Source organism: Pristis pectinata, chromosome 1 (genome assembly GCF_009764475.1).
Source record: "Pristis pectinata isolate sPriPec2 chromosome 1, sPriPec2.1.pri, whole genome shotgun sequence".
NCBI lineage: Eukaryota > Metazoa > Chordata > Chondrichthyes > Rhinopristiformes > Pristidae > Pristis > Pristis pectinata.
The window spans coordinates 88,352,249-88,372,299 of record NC_067405.1 but is presented as its reverse complement, the minus strand read 5'-3'; the positions used below and the strand labels follow the sequence as shown (position 1 = coordinate 88,372,299).

Here is a 20,051-nt window from a genome sequence, read left to right as displayed (position 1 = left end):
AGTAGGGTAGTGGTTAAGTCTCTGGCTTAGGAGCCAGAGTTCTGGAACCACTGATCCAGGGACCCAAGTTCAAACCTGACCATGACAGTTGGGGAATTTAAATACAAATAATTAAATAAATCTGGAACTAATACTAATCTTGGTAATGCTGACTACAAATTGAGGTAAATATTCATATATTCCTTATGGGTGACAAAGGGGTGCAGCTAAGAGAGCCGCTCTCTCACTGCTTCAGAGACCCGGGTTCGATCCTGACCAGGGGTGCTGTCTGTGTGGAGTTTGCATGTTCTCCCTGTGACTGTGTGAGCTTCCCCCGAGGGCTCTAATTTCCTCCCACATCCTAAGGACGTGTGGGTTGGTGGGTTAATTGGTTATTGTAAACTGCGCCTGCGTGGTGGGTTGAAGAGCCCATTTCCGTGCTGTATGACTCTATTACTCCCATGGGTCACTCTCCCTTTAGGAATAATGCATGATGAGAGGCTGTCCTGGTGAGGGTTGGGTTCCCCAATCTGATTTTCTCCAACTGCTGGAATCGGCCAACAGGCTCCTCCAGGGTGCCCAATCTTCAGCTGGATTGTGGCTGATCAACATCTCAGTGTTCTTCCTCTTTTCCTCCATGTGCCTCAATTGTCCCCAGCTCAGTCTTAAAAGTTCCAAATGTTCCCTCCATCCACAGCCTGCTTGGGATGGGGTTTCCTTCAACATTGACCAAGTGTATCCCAATTTCACTTCTGAACTGACCAGATTCTTGTTCCTATTCCTTCACCACAAGAAATACTTTAAAAAGATGTAATAATACCAATAATGTTTTAAACACTTCAATAATTTCACCCCTCTTAGGGAATACAAGCGAAATGACTGCAACTTGCCCTTGTAATTTAACTCTCTAGTTATTGAACCTGTACTGCATCCTCTGTACCACTCTGTCCTTCTCGAGGTATGCCGTTCAGACATGAACGACTGCAAGGGGCTCATTAATACCTCACTCAGAGTAGCCTCTCTTTGTGCCTTATTCCCAAAAGAAGATGGACATATACTCATAAGGATATTGGAGTGAGGAGTGAGAATCCTGGAGGACTACCACACAGAAGTCATAGAGTCATACAGCAGGAAAACAGGCCTTTGAGCCCAACTGGTCCATGCTGACCAAGAAGCCCGTCCAAGCTAGTCCCATTTGCCCGCATTTGGTCCTAGTTAGGCCACACTTAGAGTACTGTATCCAGTTCTGGTCGCCTCATTATAGGAAGGATGTGGAGGCGTTGGAGAGGGTGCAGGGGAGATTTACCAGGATGCTGCCTGGATTAGAGAGTATTGAATATGAGGAGAGGCTTAAGGTGCTAGGGCTTTATTCACTGGAAAGGAGGAGGATGAGAGGAGACATGATAGAGGTATATAAAATATTGAGAGGAATAGATAGAGTAGACAGTCAGCGCCTCCTTCCCAGGGCACCAATGCTCAAGACGAGAGGGCATGGCTTTAAGGTTATGGGTGGGAGGTTCAGGGGAGATGTCAGGGGGAGGTTTTTCACCCAGAGAGTGGTTGGTGCATGGAATGCACTGCCTGGGGTGGTGGTGGAGGCAGATACATTGGACAGGTTCAAGAGCTTGTTGGATAGGCATATGGAGGAATGTGAGATGAAGGGACATGTGGGAGGAAGGGGTTAGGTAGTGTGAGGGTGGTTTGATGGACGGCACAACATGGTAGGCCGAAGGGCCTGTTTCGTGCTGTATGGTTCGATGGTCCACATCCCTCTAAACCTTTCCTATCCGTGTACCTGCCCCTGGTAGCTCATTCCATATATGTACCACCCTTCGTGTAAAAACATTTGGCCCTCATTCCTATTAAGTCTTTCTCCTTAAACCTATGCCCTCTAGTTCTTGATTGCCCAACTCTGGTTTACCCAATCTATGCCTGTCATAATTTTACACCCCTCAGTTTCCTGCGCTCCAAGGAAAAAATTTCTAGCCTGTTCAACCTCTCCCTATAACTCAGTCCCTTGAATCCTGGCAACGTCCTTATAAATCTTCAGCACTCTTTCCAATTTGATAACATTCTTCCTATAGTAGGGTGACCAAAACTGAACACAATGCTCCAGGTGTTGGCCTCACCAATGACTTGTACAACTGCAACATAACCTCCCAACTTCTATACTCAATGCCCTGGCTGATGAAGGACTAGGAGCCGAGAGGTAATGTTGCAGTTATATAGGACCCTGGTCAGACCCCACTTGGAGTACTGTGCTCGGTTCTGGTTGCCTTACTACAGGAAGGATGTGGAAGTCATAGAAAGGGTGCAGAGGAGATTTACAAGGATGCTGCCTGGATTGGGGAGCATTCCTTATGAAAACAGGTTGAGGGAACTCGGCCTTTTCTCCTTGGAGCAATGGAGGATGAGGGGGGGACCTGATAGAGGTGTATAAGATGATGAGAGGCATTGATCATGTGGATAGTCAGAGGCCTTTTTCCCAGGGCTGAAATGGTTGCCACAAGAGGACACAGGTTTAAGGTGCTGGGGAGTAGGTATAGAGGAGATGTCAGGGGTAAGTTTTTTACTCAGAGAGTGGTGAGTGTGTGGAATGGGCTGTCGGCAACGGTGGTGGAGGTGGATACAATAGGGTCTTTTAAGAGACTTTTGGACAGGTACATGGAGCTTAGAAAAATAGAGGGCTATGGGTAAGCCTAGTAATTTCTAAGGTAGGGACATGTTTGGCACAGCTTTGTGGGCCGAAGGGCCTGAATTGTGCTGTAGGTTTTCTGTTTCTGTGAAGGCCAGCGTGCTATAGGCTTTCTTCATTACCCTGAATACCTGTGACTCCACTTTCGAAGAACCATGTACCTGAACTCCAAGGTCCCTCTGTTCTTCTAGAATTTGAATAATGGACCACTTCCCACTTCAAGTAAGCTCCACCACTACTGCCACAGCTAATTGGGGAGCCAATGAGATCTTAAAGCCAATGTGCTCAGTACAATTACCATATATACCCATAAGTTTCGGTGATGATGCAGCAGTTGGTGCTACTGCCTCAGAGGTCCAATGACCTGGGTTTGATCCTGATCCATAGTTTTGTCCATGTGGAGTTGGCAGGTTCTCCCTGTGACCATGTGAATTGCCTCCCACATCCCAAAGACTTGTGGGTCAGTGGGTTAGTTGGGTGCTCGGAATTACCCCTCATGTAGGTGGGTGAGGCGCTGATGGGCATGCGGAGACAATAGGTTACAGGAATGGGATTGCTCCGAGAGCCAGCACACACTCAGCAGGTCAGGTAGCAGCTGTGGAGAGGGAAAAAGAGCTAATGGTTCTGATGAAAGACCATTGACTCAAAATGTCAGCTCTCTTTCTCTCTGGTTGGTAGGTTAATTGGTCACTATAAATTGCCCCTCATATAGGTGGAAGAATTGGAGGGATATTAATGGGCATGTGTGAGAGAGAACAGATTAGAGAAAGTGGGGGAATGGGATTGATGAGACTACATTGAGGGCTGGCATATTCCCAATGGGCTGAATGGCCTCTATTGTGTAATAAGGAAATATGAGTATATAATAGAAAATATGAGGTTATTTCCCTAGTCTTGGACTCACCCACCCAGGAGGAAATAGTTTCTCTTCCTCTACCCCATCAACTCTTTTCAAATCCTAAAATCTAATTACCTTACACTTTAATCTTCCATATTTGAGGATGAGTTTCTCTCCATAATCTAATTCTTGAAACCCTGGTCAAAATCTGCGCCCCTCCCCCAAGGCTGATGTACCTTTTCCCTTGGTGTAGTGCTCTGAACATCCCACAGTAATTCAGGTAAGGTCTGACATTGAAGAATTATAGAAAACCTACGCCCTTTTATATTCTGGATCTGTAGTTATAAAGTCTAAAGTCTTTTTGATTATTTTTATACCTAACTACTATATTTTAATTACCAGAGAAACAAAGGACTGCAGATGCTGGAATCTAGATGAAAAAACAAGAATTTTAATTACCTATGTTCGTAGGTCCCTAAATTTTCTTGCAACTACAATATTCCAAGCTTTTCAGAATGTTTCAGTTCATTACATAAGAAATAGTTAGTAGGCCATTCAGCCTCCCATGCTGGTTCGATCCTACAATAAGATAGTGGCTGATCTTTTACCTCATTGCCACTTTCCAGTAGTAACCCCCATGTTCCTTGATCCCTTAATATTCAACAGGCTATTGGTCTCTGTTTTGAATGTACTCGAGTGACTGAACCTCCAGAGCCATCCTAGGTATAGAATTCCCAAGATTTACCATCCTCTGGGTGAAGTAATTTCTCCTCCTCCTCCTGAATGGCTAGCCCCTTGTTCTAACCAGCCCAGCCAAGGAAACATCAACTCTGTACCTACCCTGTAAGAAACTATCATTCAGTGAGATTTTTATAACAATTGGCTCTACCCTTTCTTTGTTTCAAAATGGATGACTTCACAAGTATTGGGGTTGAGGTCCATCTGTACCAGTTTGCTACTTACATAATCTAACATGTAACTTCATGCTCCCATATTCTCTGATTCTTATGGCACTGTCACTGGTGTGTTACTTAAGTTGTCAATATATACAGTGAATAGTTGAGGCCCAGTATCTACCCTTGTGGGTCAGCATTGGCCACTTCCACCCAACTGGAATACAATCTCATTATCAAAGACAAAGTTGAAGTCGAGTTTAGTGTCATACGCACAAGTACGTGTCTGCAGCAATGAAAAACTTACTTGCAGCAGCATCACAGGCACATAGCATTAGAGTTATAGAGTCATAAAGTATAGAAACAGGCCCTTTGGCCCAACTGGTCCAAGGCGACCAAGATTCCCATCTAAGCTAGTCCTATTTACCCGTGTTTTACCCATATCGCTCTAAACCTTTCCAATCCATGTACCTTTTAAATGTTGTTAATGAACCTGCCTCAACCACTTCCTCTGGCAGCTCATTCCATACACTGACCACCCTCTGGGTGATAAAGTTGCCCCTCAGGTTCCTATTAAACCTCACCCCTTAAACCTATGCTCTCTAGTTCTTGATTCCCCAACCCTGGGGAACAGATTGTGTGCATTCACCCTATCTATGTCCCTCATGATTTTATATACCTCTATAAGATCACCCCTCATTCTCCTACGCTCCAATCAAAAAAGTCCCAACCTGCTCAACCTCTCTCCTTAACTCAGTCCCTCGAGTCCTGGCAACATCCTTGTAAATGTCCCCTGCACTCTTTCCAGTTTAATGGCATCTTTCCGATAGTAGAGTGACCAAAACTGAACACAATGTTCCAAATGTGGCCTCACCAACATCTTGTACAACTGTAACATAATATCCCAACTTCTGTACTCAATGCCCTGACTGATGAAGGCCAGAATGCCAAAAACCTTCTTCACCACTCCATCTACCTGCGACAGCACTTTCTGGGAACCATGTACTTGTACTCCAAGGTTCCTCTGTTCTACAACACTCCTGAGGGCCTGACCGCTCACGGTAAATATCCTATCCTGTGAATGTTGTGGTCCTGGAGACACAACATTCACAAGAAAAACAAAAATTAAACACAAGTTATACAAATTTATACAAGAAAGAACACAATTAGAACAAAAAAAAGCATAGTCTGTCCAAAGAACCAACCAATCTCCTTCACTTCCATGAGCAGTAATTTTAGCTAATCATCTCATTAGACCATTGCCTGGTTCAAACCAGGTCAACCGGAGGCTCTGAGGTATCCCATTGTAGATTGCTTTCTGATCATTGGTTCTACTCACTGAAGGCAGTGAGCCAACTGGTACAGGTAAAGGATGTTCCATACAGGGAAGAGGAAGGAGGCGCTGGACTTACTTGAGCTGCTCCGGGGTACAGGCTTGTCTGTAGTGCTTGGGGTAGAACTTCTCCAGAACCTGCTGCAGAAACTGTTGATTCTTGGACTGGGAGCTGCCCCCTGGACTGGAAGGGGCAGGGCGAGCCAGATCTCCGTACTCCACCTACAGGAACCAAATGTCACATCACCAACCCTCAAGAGTCACCCTGAGCATCCGCTGCCCTCCAGCAGCACTCTGACAGAACGCACTGCAGTAACACATCAGCAGCACTTCCCAAAAACCAGACCTTGCAGAAGGAATGACAGCAGGTAGTTGGGAGTTGCTGTGCCTACACATTCCCCTCCACGTCAGGTCGGAAGTACAGCCCCGAACCGAGATCCCACCCGGCAGAAGATACCTGCTGCCCCGCAGCAGCCGAAGATCCATCCTGCCAGCCTCCCAAATGCTCGTTCATATGTACGGGCTGCACACAAGTCAGGGGCTGGTAAGCTGGGGAGGGCCATTCAGCACCCCCCGCGCTCCCCCAACCCCAGCCTGTTCTGCAGCTTGGTCAGATCTCGGTTGATCTGCTTCCCAATGGGCCCTGCAGCAGTTTTGTTGGATGATTTTTGGTGTATACCCAGTGTGGTACTGAGCCATCATCGCAGAGGAGGACTCCCCTCAAGAGTGGCAGCGAAGGTGATGGGGAGACTCGACAGAGGTGCAAAAACAATGAAGAGTTTTGATAAGGAAAGTCGGTAACTAGGCAAATTCCATAGAGCTAGTGCAGATGTGATAGGACGAATGGCCACTTCTTGTAGTGCAAGACTGAAGTACAAGACTCATTTCTCCAAAACTACTGATCCGAAGAGGGCAAAGAGCAAAGACAAACTCTCAGTGTTCCTGAGATTAGGGTGTGCAAGTTGGGCCCCAAGTGAGGGCAGGAGCACTTTCTGCTTGGAGTAAGGCCCCCAGTGAAGGAAGACATCCAGTGTAAAACAAGGTACAGCAACACAGCTAAGGTAAAGCTTGCCTTCGGGCTGTGTGGTTCAGCGATCAGTGCATTGCCATCCATAACCAGTAGTGCTCCCACCACATCTGGCCAGGGAATGGAGAACAGGACAAAATGGGGAAAACTAAAGCCTTTGCAATGTCACTGCACACCACAGCAGGGTGGACACAAGAGGGGCAGGGAACAAGAACCTAAAACAGACAGATGTGGCCACGAGGGAAAAAGAAGCAGGAGATTGAGGGATTGAACGGAGAGGGGGAAAGGGGGAGCTGGGGGGGGGGGAAGGGGGAGCGGGGGGGTGGAGCGAGGGGGGGTGGAGTGAGGGGGGGAGGAGCGAGGGGGGGAGGAGTGAGGGGGGGAGGAGTGAGGGGCGGATGACAGCAGGAGAAAGAGAAGGAGAGAGCAACAAGATGTGAGAAAGGAATGAGAACGTGTGGCGGGATTGTGTGATGTCCAGTTACATGAGACAGGCAGAGGAACAGAAGGTGAGCGAGAGAAGGAAGAGCACACGAGCGGGGGACAAGCACACGAGAGTAAACAGGGAACAAGATTATGAGGAAAGCAGGGAAATCATGACATGGTGTGAGGATCAGGAACGGATGTTGCAGAATTGGATAGGGGGAGCTGCAGAGATGGGTAGTAAATGTGGCGAAGGTGGAATGAGGGAAGGTGAAGGGGTGTTTTTGAACAGTACCTGGATGGGATAACGTATGATTGCCCTCACTTCCCAACCTCAGAATCGGATCTAGTGCACTGAGGGGCAGAGTCAGATGGCCCTCATTAATGTATGGTTGAGGGTTAAGGGATGGTGTACCAGGAAGAAGTGACTCTCGTCCAAGTATTAATATCTATTGCATTGAATTGGACACAAATACTTGTGTCCCTTTAAACACAGACCTGAATGTTGCTGCTTCCCGTCAGTTGCATCAATAACCCTCACTAACCTGTGCCATTAACGCAGTCACCTCCAGTGCCAGGTCCTTACTGACAGGGAATCGCCCATTCACCACCTCGTCATTAACCTGGTAAGTCAGCAGGAGGCGCTCTCGTTCTGTTTCCCCCTTCGCCTGAGCTCTGAAATACATTCTGTGCAGAACCACAGGGTCAGTGTGCTCAACACAAAACAGAGGCCATTCACAATGTCACACAGGAGACAGGCAACCCCAGGTGTGCTGAGAACAAAGCCAGCTTTGTCACTTATTTTTAAAAAGGAAAAGCATCCACTCATGTAGATGTTTCTACCAAGACCAGCACATATACTCATCCTTATTTGCCCCCAGGATGATAGTGCAGAGGTGACTCCTTGAATCACTGCAGTCCGAGTGGTGAAGGCCCAGCCAGAGCACTGTTAGCTCAATGTTTCTGTTCCAATAACTATTTCCAAGCTGCCATGGCATGTAGCTGGGGAGCGGCAGAGGAGAGGTGCTAGTAATCTCATGTAGCAGTTGCCACTGTCCTAGTGGTGGTGATTGGTGAGTTGTTGCAATACATCTTGTGGATCCTTTGCACTGCAGCCATGTCACCTTGGTGGTGGTGGTGAATGTGGCACCAGTCAAGCAAGCTGCTCTGTCCTAGATGTGTCGAGCCTTTGAGAGCTACTGGAGCAGTGCTTGTTCAGGTAGGTGGAGAGGGTATTGCATCACACTCCTGATTGGTGCCTTGTAGATGGTGGGACACCAGGAGATGTGTCACATACCATGGAATGTCAAGTTTCTGATTTGTTCTTGGACTTTTCTTAAAATCCAGACGGCATCCATCACCAAGGACCCTCACCCTCTGGGACATGCCTTCTTCTTGTTACTACCATCGGGGAGGAGGTACAGGAGCCTGGAGACCTACACTCAATGATTTAGGAACAGCTTCTCCCCCTCCACTACCAGATTTCTAAACCCATGAACACTACTTTGTTATTCCTTTTCTCTTGCACTATTTATTTATTTTTGTAATTTTATGTCTTTGCACTGTACTGTTGTCACAAAACAACAAATTTCATGTCATCCACGTCAGTAATAATAAATCTGACTCTGATTCTTTATGGGATGTGGATACTGCTGGCAATCATGGCCTTTAATTTCAAGCTTCCTCATAGACCATGGTCAAAGTGGAAGGGAGGGGTTTCCTGGAGCATTGACAGAGGTTTGCACCTGGACTGACAGTGGGTCTGGAGTCACTGGGTAAGGACATCAGATTTTCTTCCCAGTAAGACAGTTATAACAATCTGGTGGTTTCATGGTCACCTTACTGTCAATGGCCTTTTACTTGGAAATTCTGCATTTTTATAAATTACGAATTAAAGTTTGTCCAGTTTCCACGGCGGGATTGGAATTAGTGTCTCAAGATCAATGGTCTATGCCTCTGATTACTAGTCCAATGAGTTCACCACCACTGGCCAGTCAGTAGAGTGTCTGGACAACATCTCCTGGATGTTAATGGTCAGGAGACTTCTGATGGAAATGCGTGTCAATCAGAGAAATGGGGAAGACCCTGTGGCATTAAATGGGGGTCTCTCCCACACTGTGATCAGTGAAGGGAATTCCCAAGCTCCCTCAAGGATGCTGGTGAATGGGGAGTTTCCTCCAGCACCGGCAGAGGTTTGTGCCTAGGTCACTGTATGGCCACTAGGGGGTAGGTTGAGCACATGCAAACAATAATATATAGTGACAATGTATAGCGGGGGTCCCAGTGAACCGAGAGTGTGACCAGCAGTGCCTACAGGATGACACATCAGGAACGGGGGTCAACGTCAAGGTCGAAAAGAGCAATGCAGGGGATTCAGTGCACAATCAAAGTGGGCACAGCATCATGCACATACATATTATGAGTGCAGGTAGTTCTGCTATAACGTGTGTTTCTATAACACGAATTGGTTATAAAGCGATTGACAGGTTAGGGAACACCATTTGCATTATGTGGGCCACAGTGGTTAGAGCGCAATTGGGAAAATCTGTTTAAATTTGTGCTTTGAAGGCAACTATAGCCTGTTCTGCTGTAACGCGACTTTCTATAATGCACAGTTTCTTAGGAATGTAACTATCACGTTACAGCAGAACTGCTGTATCAAGAGGTAACACCAAGAACATAAGAAATAGGAGCAGGAGTTTTCCAACCAGCCTTTTGAGCTGCTCCACCATTCATCAAGATCATGGCTGATCATCCTCACCTCTACTTTCCCACAGCACTATTTTCCTGCACTATCCCCATATCCTCGATTCCCTTAACACCCAAAGAAAATGAGATCAGTTTTGACTGAACTCAGTGACTGAGCCTCCAGGGTATAGAATTCCAAAGGTTCAACATCTTCTGACTGAAGACATTTTTCCTCATCTCAGTTAGAAATGGGCGACTCCTTGTTCTGAGACCCTGACCCCAACTCTACCCTCTTCAGCCAGGAAAAGCTTCCTCCCCACATCCAGCCTGTTGAGCCCTGTAAAAAAAAAGTCATAGAGTTGGACAGCACAGAAGCAGGCCCTTCGTCCCACCTCGTCCATGCCAACCCTTAGCCCATCTACACTAATCCCATTTGCCCACATTAGGACCATATCCTTCTGTGCCTTGCCTATTTAAGTGTCCAGCTAAATGCCTTTTAAACGTAGCGATTGCATCTGATTCCACCATCTCCTCTGGCAGCACGGTCCAGATATCAACCACTCTCTATGTAAGAACTTACCCCTCAGACCTCCTTTAAAACTCCTTCCTCTAATTTAAACCTATGCCCTTGTTTTTGATACTCTTACGATGCCAAAAAAATTCTGACCATCTACCCCATCTATGCCTCTCATAATCTTATAATTATGTATAATATATGTTAATTTATGCTTGTCATGTTTGTAATGTACTGTGCTGCAGCAAAAAGCTAATTTGCATGGCGCATACCCAGGGTATGTATGCCCATGACAATAAACTTGAACATAAATCTTATATACTTATATCTGGTCGTCCCTCAGCCTCCTTTCCCCCAGGGTAAAGGACCTTATCCCATAACTAAAGTCCTCCAATCCAGGCAAAATCCCAGTGAATCTCCTCTGCACCACAGTCACATCCTTCCTTTAGTATGGTGGCCAGAACTGCACACAACACTCCATTCTCCAAATGTTGCAAAAATTTGACGGGATCTCCTTCCAAACTCTACACAATGCAGGCCCCAGTCTACTCAATCTCTCCTCATACAGCAAATCCACCATCCCTGACATCAGACTAGTGAATCTTTACTGCACTCCCTCTGTGGCAAGTGCATCTTTTTTCAGGGAAGGACACCAAAACTGTACACAATACTCCAGGTGCAGTTTCACTGAGACAATATGATACGAAGATGTAGCACTGTGTGTGTTATCAATACAGAGGTACAGCATTGAGTGCACATTATAAGTAGCTAAATGCCCTTGGAACATCCCAGGTGCAATGCTGAAGACTTGCATTCAGAACCAGGTGTGCCTGCAGTCAAGCTGTTCCAGTTGAGTCACATCTGACAATGTGGATAACAGCCAGTAGAGAAAATGATGCTGTTCACAAAGAGCAGGATAAGTCCAATCCAATTAGTAGCAACCTCTCAGCCTACCCTGAATCACCAGGAAAGTGCGGGAAGATGTCCACAACAGTCTTTAGTCACCAGCAACCCTTTCACTGACAGCCAGGATCACTCAGCTCCAGATCTGATCACAACCTTTCTCTACACATGGATTGAAGAGCTGAATCCCAAAAGGGAGGTGAGAGCGACTGGCCTTGACATCAAGGCAGCACTTAACTGAGTGTGGCATCAAGGTGCCCTTGTAAAACTGAAGTCCATGGGCATCAGGGAAAATGGGCTTGGTATGGCAACTGCTCTGCCCGAGTCTGCAGGAAACTGCAGAGAGTTGTGGATACAGCTCAGCACATTACGGAAACCAGCCTCCCCTCCGTGGACTCTGTCTATGCTTCTCGCTGCTTCGGTAAAGCAGCCAGCATAATCAAAGACCCCTCCCACTCCGGACATTCCCTCTTCTCCCCCTTCCCATCGGGCAGAAGATACAAAAGCCTGAAAGCACGTACCACCAGGGTCAAGGACAGCTTCTACCCTGCTGTTATAAGACCACTGAACGGTCCCCTAGTACATGCAGGCAGGCAATAAAGTGCAAGGGCCAGGATGAGGTAGTTTGTACTAACTCAATGTAACTGCACTGTGTAATGAATTGACCTGTATGATCGGTATGCAAGACAAGTTTTTCACTGTACCTCCGTACATGTGACAATAATAAACCAATTTACCAATGAGTATTGGTATTGGTTTACTATTGTCACTTGTACCGAGGTACAGTGAAAAACTTGTTTTGCATGCCATCCATATGGGTCATTTCATCACGTCAGTACTTCAAGGTAAAATCAATAACAGAATGCAGAATAAAGTGTTACAGTTACAGAGAAAGTGCAGTGCAGATAGACAATAAGGTGCAAGGCCATAACGAGGTAGGTTGTGAGGTCAAGAGTCCATCTATCGTACTAGGGAACGAAGTCAAAACAAAGATAGAAGCGGTCTTTGAGCCTGGTGGTACATGCTTTCAGGCTTTTGTATCTTCTGCCCAATGGGATGGGGGAGACGAGAGAATGTCTGGCGTGGGTGGGGTCTTTGATTAGGTTGGCTGCTTTACCGAGGCAGCAAGAAGCGTAGACAAGAGTGCATGGAGAGGAGGCTGGTTTCCGTGATGTGCTGAGCTGTGTCCACAACTCTCTGCAGTTTCTTGCAATCACAGGAAGGCACGGTAGTGTAGCAGTTAGCATAACGCTTTACAGCACCAGCGACCCGGGTTCAATTCCAGCCGCTGTCTGTAAGGAGTTTGTACGTTCTCCCGTGTCTGCGTGGGTTTCCTCTGGGTGCTCCGGCTTCCTCCCACATTCCAAAGACGTACGGGTTAGGAAGTTGTGGGCATGCTATGTTGGTGCCAGAAGCGTGGCGACACTTGCGGGCTGCCCCCAGAACACTCTACACAAAAGATGGATTTCGCAGTGTGTTTTGATGTACATGTGACAAATAAAGATATCTTACCAAGCTGTGATGCATTTGGATAGGATGCTTTCTGTGGTGCATCGATAAAAATTGGTGAGGGTCAGAGTGGACGTGCCGAAATTCTTCAACCTTCTGAGGAAGTAGAGGAGTTGGTAAGCTTTCTTGGCCATGGCATCTATGTGGTTGGATCAGGACAGGCTATTGTTGATGTTCACTCCTAGGAACTTGAAGTTTTCAACCCTCTCGATCTCAGTACTGTTGATGTAGACAGGAGCATGTGCATCGCCCCCTTTCCTGAAGTCAATGACCAGCTCTTTTGTTTTGCTGACATTGAGGGAAAGGTTGTTGTCATGATACCATGTCACTAAGCTCTCTATCTCATTCCTGTACTTTGACTCATCGTTATTTGAGATATGCCCCACTATGTAGGTATCATCTGCAAACTTATAGATGGAGTTAGAGCAGAATCTGGCCACGCAGTTGAGAGTGTATAGGGAGTAGAGTAGGGGGCTGAAGACGTAGCCTTGTGGGACACCAGTGTTGAGAATAATCATGTTGGAGGTGTTGCTGACTATCCTCACTGATTGTGGTGTGTTGATCAGGAAGTCAAGGATCCAGTTACAAAGGGAGGTGTTGAGTCTCATCTCTAGGAGTTTGGAAATGAGTTTGCTTGGAATTATAGTATTGAAGGCGGAGCTGTAGTCAATAAACAATAGTATAACGTAGGTGTCTTTACTGTCCAGATGCTCCAGAGATGAGTGTAGGGCCAGGGAGATGGTGTTTGCTGTAGACCTGTTTCGGCAGTAGGCAAACTGCAGTGGGTCGAGGATTTCCTGGAGGCTGGAGTTAATGTGTGTCATGACCAGCCTCTTGAAGCACTTCATAATGGTGGATGTCAGAGCCACTGGGCGTAGTCATTAAAGCATGTTACCTTGTTTTTCTTAGATACCAGAATGATAGTAGTCTTCTTACAGCAGATTGTGAGTTCAAAAGTCCATCTCATCGTACAAGAGGTCCATTCAATAATCTTATAACAGTGAGATAGATAGAAGCTGTCCTTGAGCCTGCTGGTATGTGCTTTCAGGCTTTTGTCTCCCTGGCTAATACAATGGCATGCAGCAGGCGACCTGCTGAGTGAGTCACCTCCTGAATCCCCAAAACCTTTGCATCATCCATAAGGCACAAGTCAGGACTGTGAGGCAATTCTCCGATGTTCAGGAGCTTGAAGCCATTCAGGACAAAGCATTTCTCTTGATCGGGCCCTTATTCACCACATTCAATCTTCACTTCTACCTTCAGTATCGTGACTGCAGTGTGCACCATCCAACTACCTACACTTGACGTTCAATGACATTACCATTGCTGAGTCCCCACCATCAACATCCTAGGGGTTACCATTGACTGAAAACTCAATTGGGCCAGACTCATAAATACCACGGCTACAAGAGCAGGTCACACATGGGTGTCCTGTGGCAAGTCACTCAATCCTCCACCTTAAACATTCATTCCCTCCACCACTGGCTGCAGTGTGTACCATGTTCAAAATGCACTGCAGTTATTCACCCAGGCAGCTCCAACAGCATCTCCCAAACCCTCGACTTCTACCACCAAGGAGGACAAGAGCAGCAGGTGCAGGGGAGCACCATCACAGGTTGGTTCCCCTCCAAGTCACACACCATATTCGACCCGAAATGTCGACACCTTTCCTCCCACAGATGCAGCTGGACCCACTGAGTTCCTCCAGCAGATTCAGATTCCAGCATGTGTGGTCTCTTGTGCACCTATATACTGTAAATATATCGCCGGTACTTCATTGTTGCTGGGTCTAAATCCTGGAATACTATAGCCAACAGCACTGTGGGGGCACTTTCACCAGAAGGACTGCATTGGTTCAAAAGGGTGCTTAACAGCACAACCTTCTGAAGGGGAATTAGGGCATATACTATAAACAGAAATGTAGCACCGTGTGTATGTAAATTAAAGAAAGATGCAGCACTGTAAATTTTACACAAAACAGAGTGCCATGTATATAAAACAGATAGATACCACTTTGTACATTGTAAATACAAGAAATAGCACTGTGTATATTCTAAGTACTAAAAAATGCATTGAAGCCCACAGAGAGACATTACTCTCTCACATACCAGTAAGTGGTGTGGTCATGGATATGTAACTTAAAAGTTCAATAGTACTCAAGGAAAAGTTTTGGGCACCCTTGCAGACCTGTGGACATATTGCCTCTTATGCTGCACCAAGTGTGCACAGGATCAGAGTGAGCAGGTAAACAAGAAATAGCAGGAGTAGGGCTCTCGGCCCCTCAAGCCTGCCCCGCCATTCAATATGGCTGATCCACCTCAGGTCTCAACTGTGCCAGATCCCCATAGTCCTCAATTCCCAGGAATGACCAGTTCCAAGATTCATTGGATAGGGGTCTGGACTCATGAAAAGTGGTCTTAGGGTGGGGGAGGGGCAGTTGGGGAGTTGAGGGGTTGTGGATTGGGGGCTAGGATGTGGGCAGAAGATGGGTGGTAGGAGAGACATGAAGACGATTAAAACCTGGCTGTCCTGAGCATGCTCAACCACAGATGGGCTTAATAACCCAGGCAAGACTCTAAGGTATGATCACCGCAAGGTGGGGTTCATGACGGGTCATGCCCTGTTGAATTTCTGGAGTGACGGTGTTTAATCCGGGAATGATTCCCGGGGAAAAAAGACTGATTTTCATTCACACAGACTGGGGAAAAAATACATTCATGGTGTCAGACTGTTGAGGCAAGTGCGTTTCCAATAACGGGTCAGTCTGTGGTCTTACCGGCTCTTGTACATCAGCCTCACTATCCTGTTGCTCTCGTATTTCCCAGGGTGAAGTTCTTTCAGGGCTTGTTCCCACTTCGAAATGACATCACAAATCTTCAAAAAATAATCACAAGTGTTGGTAGCATTGATATTGGGACCAGATGTACTGTCATTACAAGACAGGCACTGGCTAACACCAAAGTATTTCATCACGTGGTCCTTCAGATTAACACAGAGTGCTCATCTACGTACCACAAATCAACATAGCAGATTTTAGTGTTAGAGTGAGGGGTGTCAAGGTGTATCAAAGTGTTACAGTGTGGGATGCAAGGTGTATCAGTGTTATAGTGACGGGTGTGGGATGTATCAGAGAGCCACAGCGTGGGGTATGGGGTGTATCAATTACAGTGAGGGTTGTATCAGAGAGTTACAGCAAGGGGTGCGGGGTGTAACAGAGTTACAGTGAGGGGTGTGTGGTGTATCAGAGAGTTACAGTGAGGCATGTGGGGTGTATCAGAGAGTTACAATGAGGGGTGTGGGGGGTATCAGAGAGTTACAGTGAAGGGTGTGGGGTGTATCAGAGAATCACAGTGAGGGGTGTGGGGTGTATCAGAGAATCACAGTGAGGGGTGTGGGGTGTATCAGAGAGTTACAGTGAGGGGCGTAGTGTGTATCAGAGTTACAGCAAGAGTGATATACCATGCCATATTGAAGTCATTACAGCGAGGTTGTGGGATATTTCTGAGGTTTCTGAGACGTGTGTGAGGTATAACTATTGAGGATTTTGGGATCCATCAGTGCTGGGTTGGGGTACGGAGGTATGTGTGTGTGTGTGGACCAGGTCAGTGAGACGTACTACAAGTCAAGAATGGGTGAGGTGATACGACTGAGTTATCCTGGAGCACCCATGGGCAAGGCTGCTGGATGATGGACGACGGACATGCCTGCTAGACAGCTCCTCACCTTCACAGTGCCTTGTAGGCAGTGCTCCAGATCCTTTCCGGATGGATCATCCGTGAAGAGTGCAAATCCCGACTGTGAAGGTTTGCGCATCCCTATCTCCTGGTTCAATGTGTGCAGGAATTCCTCGACAGTGGTGGAACCATCAAACCCCACAACCTGAATGAAATATGGCCAGTGAGTGGAGAGGAGGCTGTGGTCTAAAATGCCTTGCAATGTGTCGACGGCTGAGATACACACCTTCCCAACATCTGATCCCAATATCTGGGGTACACACCATCCCAACATCTGGACACCAACAAACCAGCTGCCAGCTCTGGGCGAACCAACCATCGAGAAAATCTCAAGGGGAACAGTGCATTGACTTTCTCACTGGTAATCTTACCCTAACTTTCAACAGAAATCTCAAGGCTCTTAAACCAAACCACCCAAAGAATTCTTCAGATCCAATTTCTAACCTTGACTTAAATACCTAACATCAAGAGTCTACCAGCAGATGCCACAACGCGGTGATTTATTCCTTCAGAGACGGCCAGTATCCGGCTGAATCAAGAGGTCTCAGCAATTTACTACCATCCTTTAACCTGGTCATTTTCTGTGTATAAGGGGCTTGGTGCTGGGTGACACAACAGTAAAGACGTGGGCTGCCTTGTCTACTGAAAATGACGTGAGCCCCAGATTGTGCTGCACAGCACAAAGCGGTGATGCGATATTGTAGGAACAACTGAAACTCTAACACACCCAAGGTATGAGCACATGCACTTGCAAATGGGTGCCCATAAGGACCCATCCACTCACCACCAAAGAAACAACCCTCCTGACAAGCAAGCCAGCAGCAGGGTTACAGCTGGTGGCACAGTGGCGCAGCTGGTACAACTGCTGCCTCTCAGCTCCAGAGACCTGGGTTCGATCCTGACCTCGGGCGCTGTCCGCGTGGATTTTGCACATTCTCCCAGTTACTGTGTGCGTTTCCCCTGCATGCTCGGATTTCTTCCCACACCCGAAAGACATAAGTGAGGGGTAGAATCTGGGGGGGGGGTTGATGGGAATGTGGGGAGAGTAAAGTGGGATTGTGTAGGATTGGCGTAAATGGGTGGTTGATGGTCGGCATGGACTCAGTGGGCTGAAGGGCCTGTTTCCATACTTTATGTGACTCTATCAGTGAAATGCATTTACTATTACAGCATTTACTTTTTAATTTTGTAATTTTATTTCAGGTTATGCCTCATTAAGTGTATCACATTACTGGTATTTACACTAAGTATTTCTTGTTACTGCTTCAGCAAAAGTAACCCTGATATTGAGGACATACCCCCGACTTGTGAACAAATTGACTTGTGAAGGGGTTTCAGGAATGCAACTGGTCCGTAAGTAGGGGAGCTGCTTATGAGTGGTTGGCACATCTCACTAATGGTGTATGCACCCATCACTAACCTGGTAAGTTCCATTCATGAAATGGACAGGGATACTGAATGGCAGAGAGTGGTGATAAGGGTTTCGTAGGAGGATCGACATTATCTCCATCCGGGATGGCTTGGCCTCACGGTCCCCGTTCCGCAGTGTGCGTTCCACTGACCTCTGGCAGTAGATGGAATATTTACCTATCTCCGTCCTGAGATGGGAAGGGAGAGAGAGCAGTGTCAACAGATTACTGTGTGGGGCTCTGTCCAGTTGTCTCCTCTAATAACTGCAGTCAACTTATGCCATGCGTTACAAAATGATACCAAGGTATTCCTTCAGTGGCACTTCCTCGTTGGAAGGGGCACATCAGAATGGGATGAAGATGGTGGCTAAAACCCAACACTTTCCTCTCTTGGACCAGGAATCAGATCCACCTCAGACTGAGGGGTGACAGTATTGCCTGTCACCACGTTCTGATCTCTTGCATCCCAATGAGACTTTAAGAGCTTCTGCACAGTCCCCAACCAATATAGGTCCAAAGTCCAAGTCAAGCCTCGATTCGAACCTATTTCAGAATGCCCCTCCCCACAAATTGTTTACCTTGTTGGTGGCTCAGACTAGGGCAGATTAATGCTTGGCTTCAGACAGGGCAACACATCTGAACCCTTCTGTGTCCAACTGAGTGCGCGTGGATCAGGCAGAACTGCTTTTGTTAATTATTCACTCCTGAGCTGTGGACATTGCTGGCAAGACCAGCTTTGGTTACTAAACCCCAGGTGGCTTGGGAAGGTCACGATAAACCTTCGTTTTGCAAGGTATTAAAGAATATGTGCAGCCCAGAAACAGGCCATTTGGCCCGACTTTCATTGTTCCTGTAGCACGATAAAACTGAGCAGCAGTTGGTCAAGCCGCTTCAAGAGGGCAATTATGGGCCTTGAGCACATTCTGGATAGTGATGAACATGTTATAATTTGAAACTGTGTCATGAAGTACTGTAATATTGTATTGATGTGATTCTGTAATCACTGAATAAACCACCTTTGGAAAAGGAAAAAAGGAAACAAAAAAAAAAGAGCAATTAAAAGCCAATCATGATGGTGAAGGGTGGATGGTCATGGGGTAGACGTTTGCTTCCAGTCTCTGGATTACCATCCCAGTAACAGAACTACTACAGGATTGAGTTTTCTGTTATTGGCACATAACAGACTGGGCCTTTCAATGAAGGAGTGCCTTCCTCTGCATCCAAGCTGTGATACACCCAAGTTGGCATACTTGAATGCGTGGAACACAGAAGTGAATTCCAAACCAAGCATGGATCGTCGGTAGTCTTGGTCAAGTTATTGAGAGATGGAAGGGACACTGGAGACTAGCATTTCACAAGAAAATAGGAGCAGGAGTAGGCCACTCAGCCCCTCAAACCTGCCCCATGCTGGCCTCAACTCCTCTTTGCCAGTTCCCCGTAACCCTCAATTCCTTGATCTTTCAAATATTTATCCATCTTCACCTTAAATATATCTAATGATCTGCACCCTCAGGGCAGAGAATTCCAGAGGTTCACCAACCTCTGAGAAGGTGTAGGCAGGATTGCCTACGGCGCCAGTATCCCATTCTGTAGCTCAGGACTGGTGATGGTGAGACACCAGCATTGGAAAAGATCTTGCATATCCTTTCCTACAAGGCGTCTCATTGGCAGATGGTAGGGGACAACCTATGGGGCAGCAGCACTTTAAAGGACTGAGAGAGGTGTCATGACGTTAGAAAGAGGAAGTGTTAGTCAACTCCACAGCAGTCAGAAGTGGTTCCTTCGTCTTCTATTCAGTCACAGTATCCCACCCTACAGCTTTGCTCCGAACTTCAGAGGTCTCCTACCTGGGGTCGGCGTGGCGTTGGAGGTGAAGCTTGAGATACCACAGGAAGTGATGTTGGGGAAGGAAAAGAGCGACACACAGCGCCAGGAGCTGCCAGCACTGGACAGGGAGTAAGAAGCCATTATTATAGAGATTACATTAAATACTTGGCAAAAGTTATAACCAATACTGAAGCTCAATTGGATTCAGTTGAACGTCATAAATTTGATAAAAGTAACTGAATAAGTATCAGTGAGCTATGAATGACAAGTGCATTGAAT

General features: G+C 46.7%; 1 protein-coding gene across 2 annotated transcripts in view; it reads right to left on the bottom strand.

Annotated features, from left to right (window-relative positions):
• The window catches only part of plekhh1 (pleckstrin homology domain containing, family H (with MyTH4 domain) member 1), a 130,323-nt gene that overhangs the window by 14,285 nt on the left and 95,987 nt on the right, over window positions 1-20,051 (bottom strand). For both annotated transcript variants that reach the window (XM_052020199.1, XM_052020207.1), the window contains exons 20-25: window positions 19,793-19,890; window positions 17,957-18,134; window positions 16,526-16,681; window positions 15,579-15,676; window positions 7,734-7,875; window positions 5,818-5,960 (exon numbers count right to left, since the gene is read on the bottom strand). In XM_052020199.1, coding sequence (XP_051876159.1) covers window positions 5,818-5,960; window positions 7,734-7,875; window positions 15,579-15,676; window positions 16,526-16,681; window positions 17,957-18,134; window positions 19,793-19,890 — 815 coding nt within the window. The remainder of the gene's footprint in view (window positions 1-5,817; window positions 5,961-7,733; window positions 7,876-15,578; window positions 15,677-16,525; window positions 16,682-17,956; window positions 18,135-19,792; window positions 19,891-20,051) is intronic.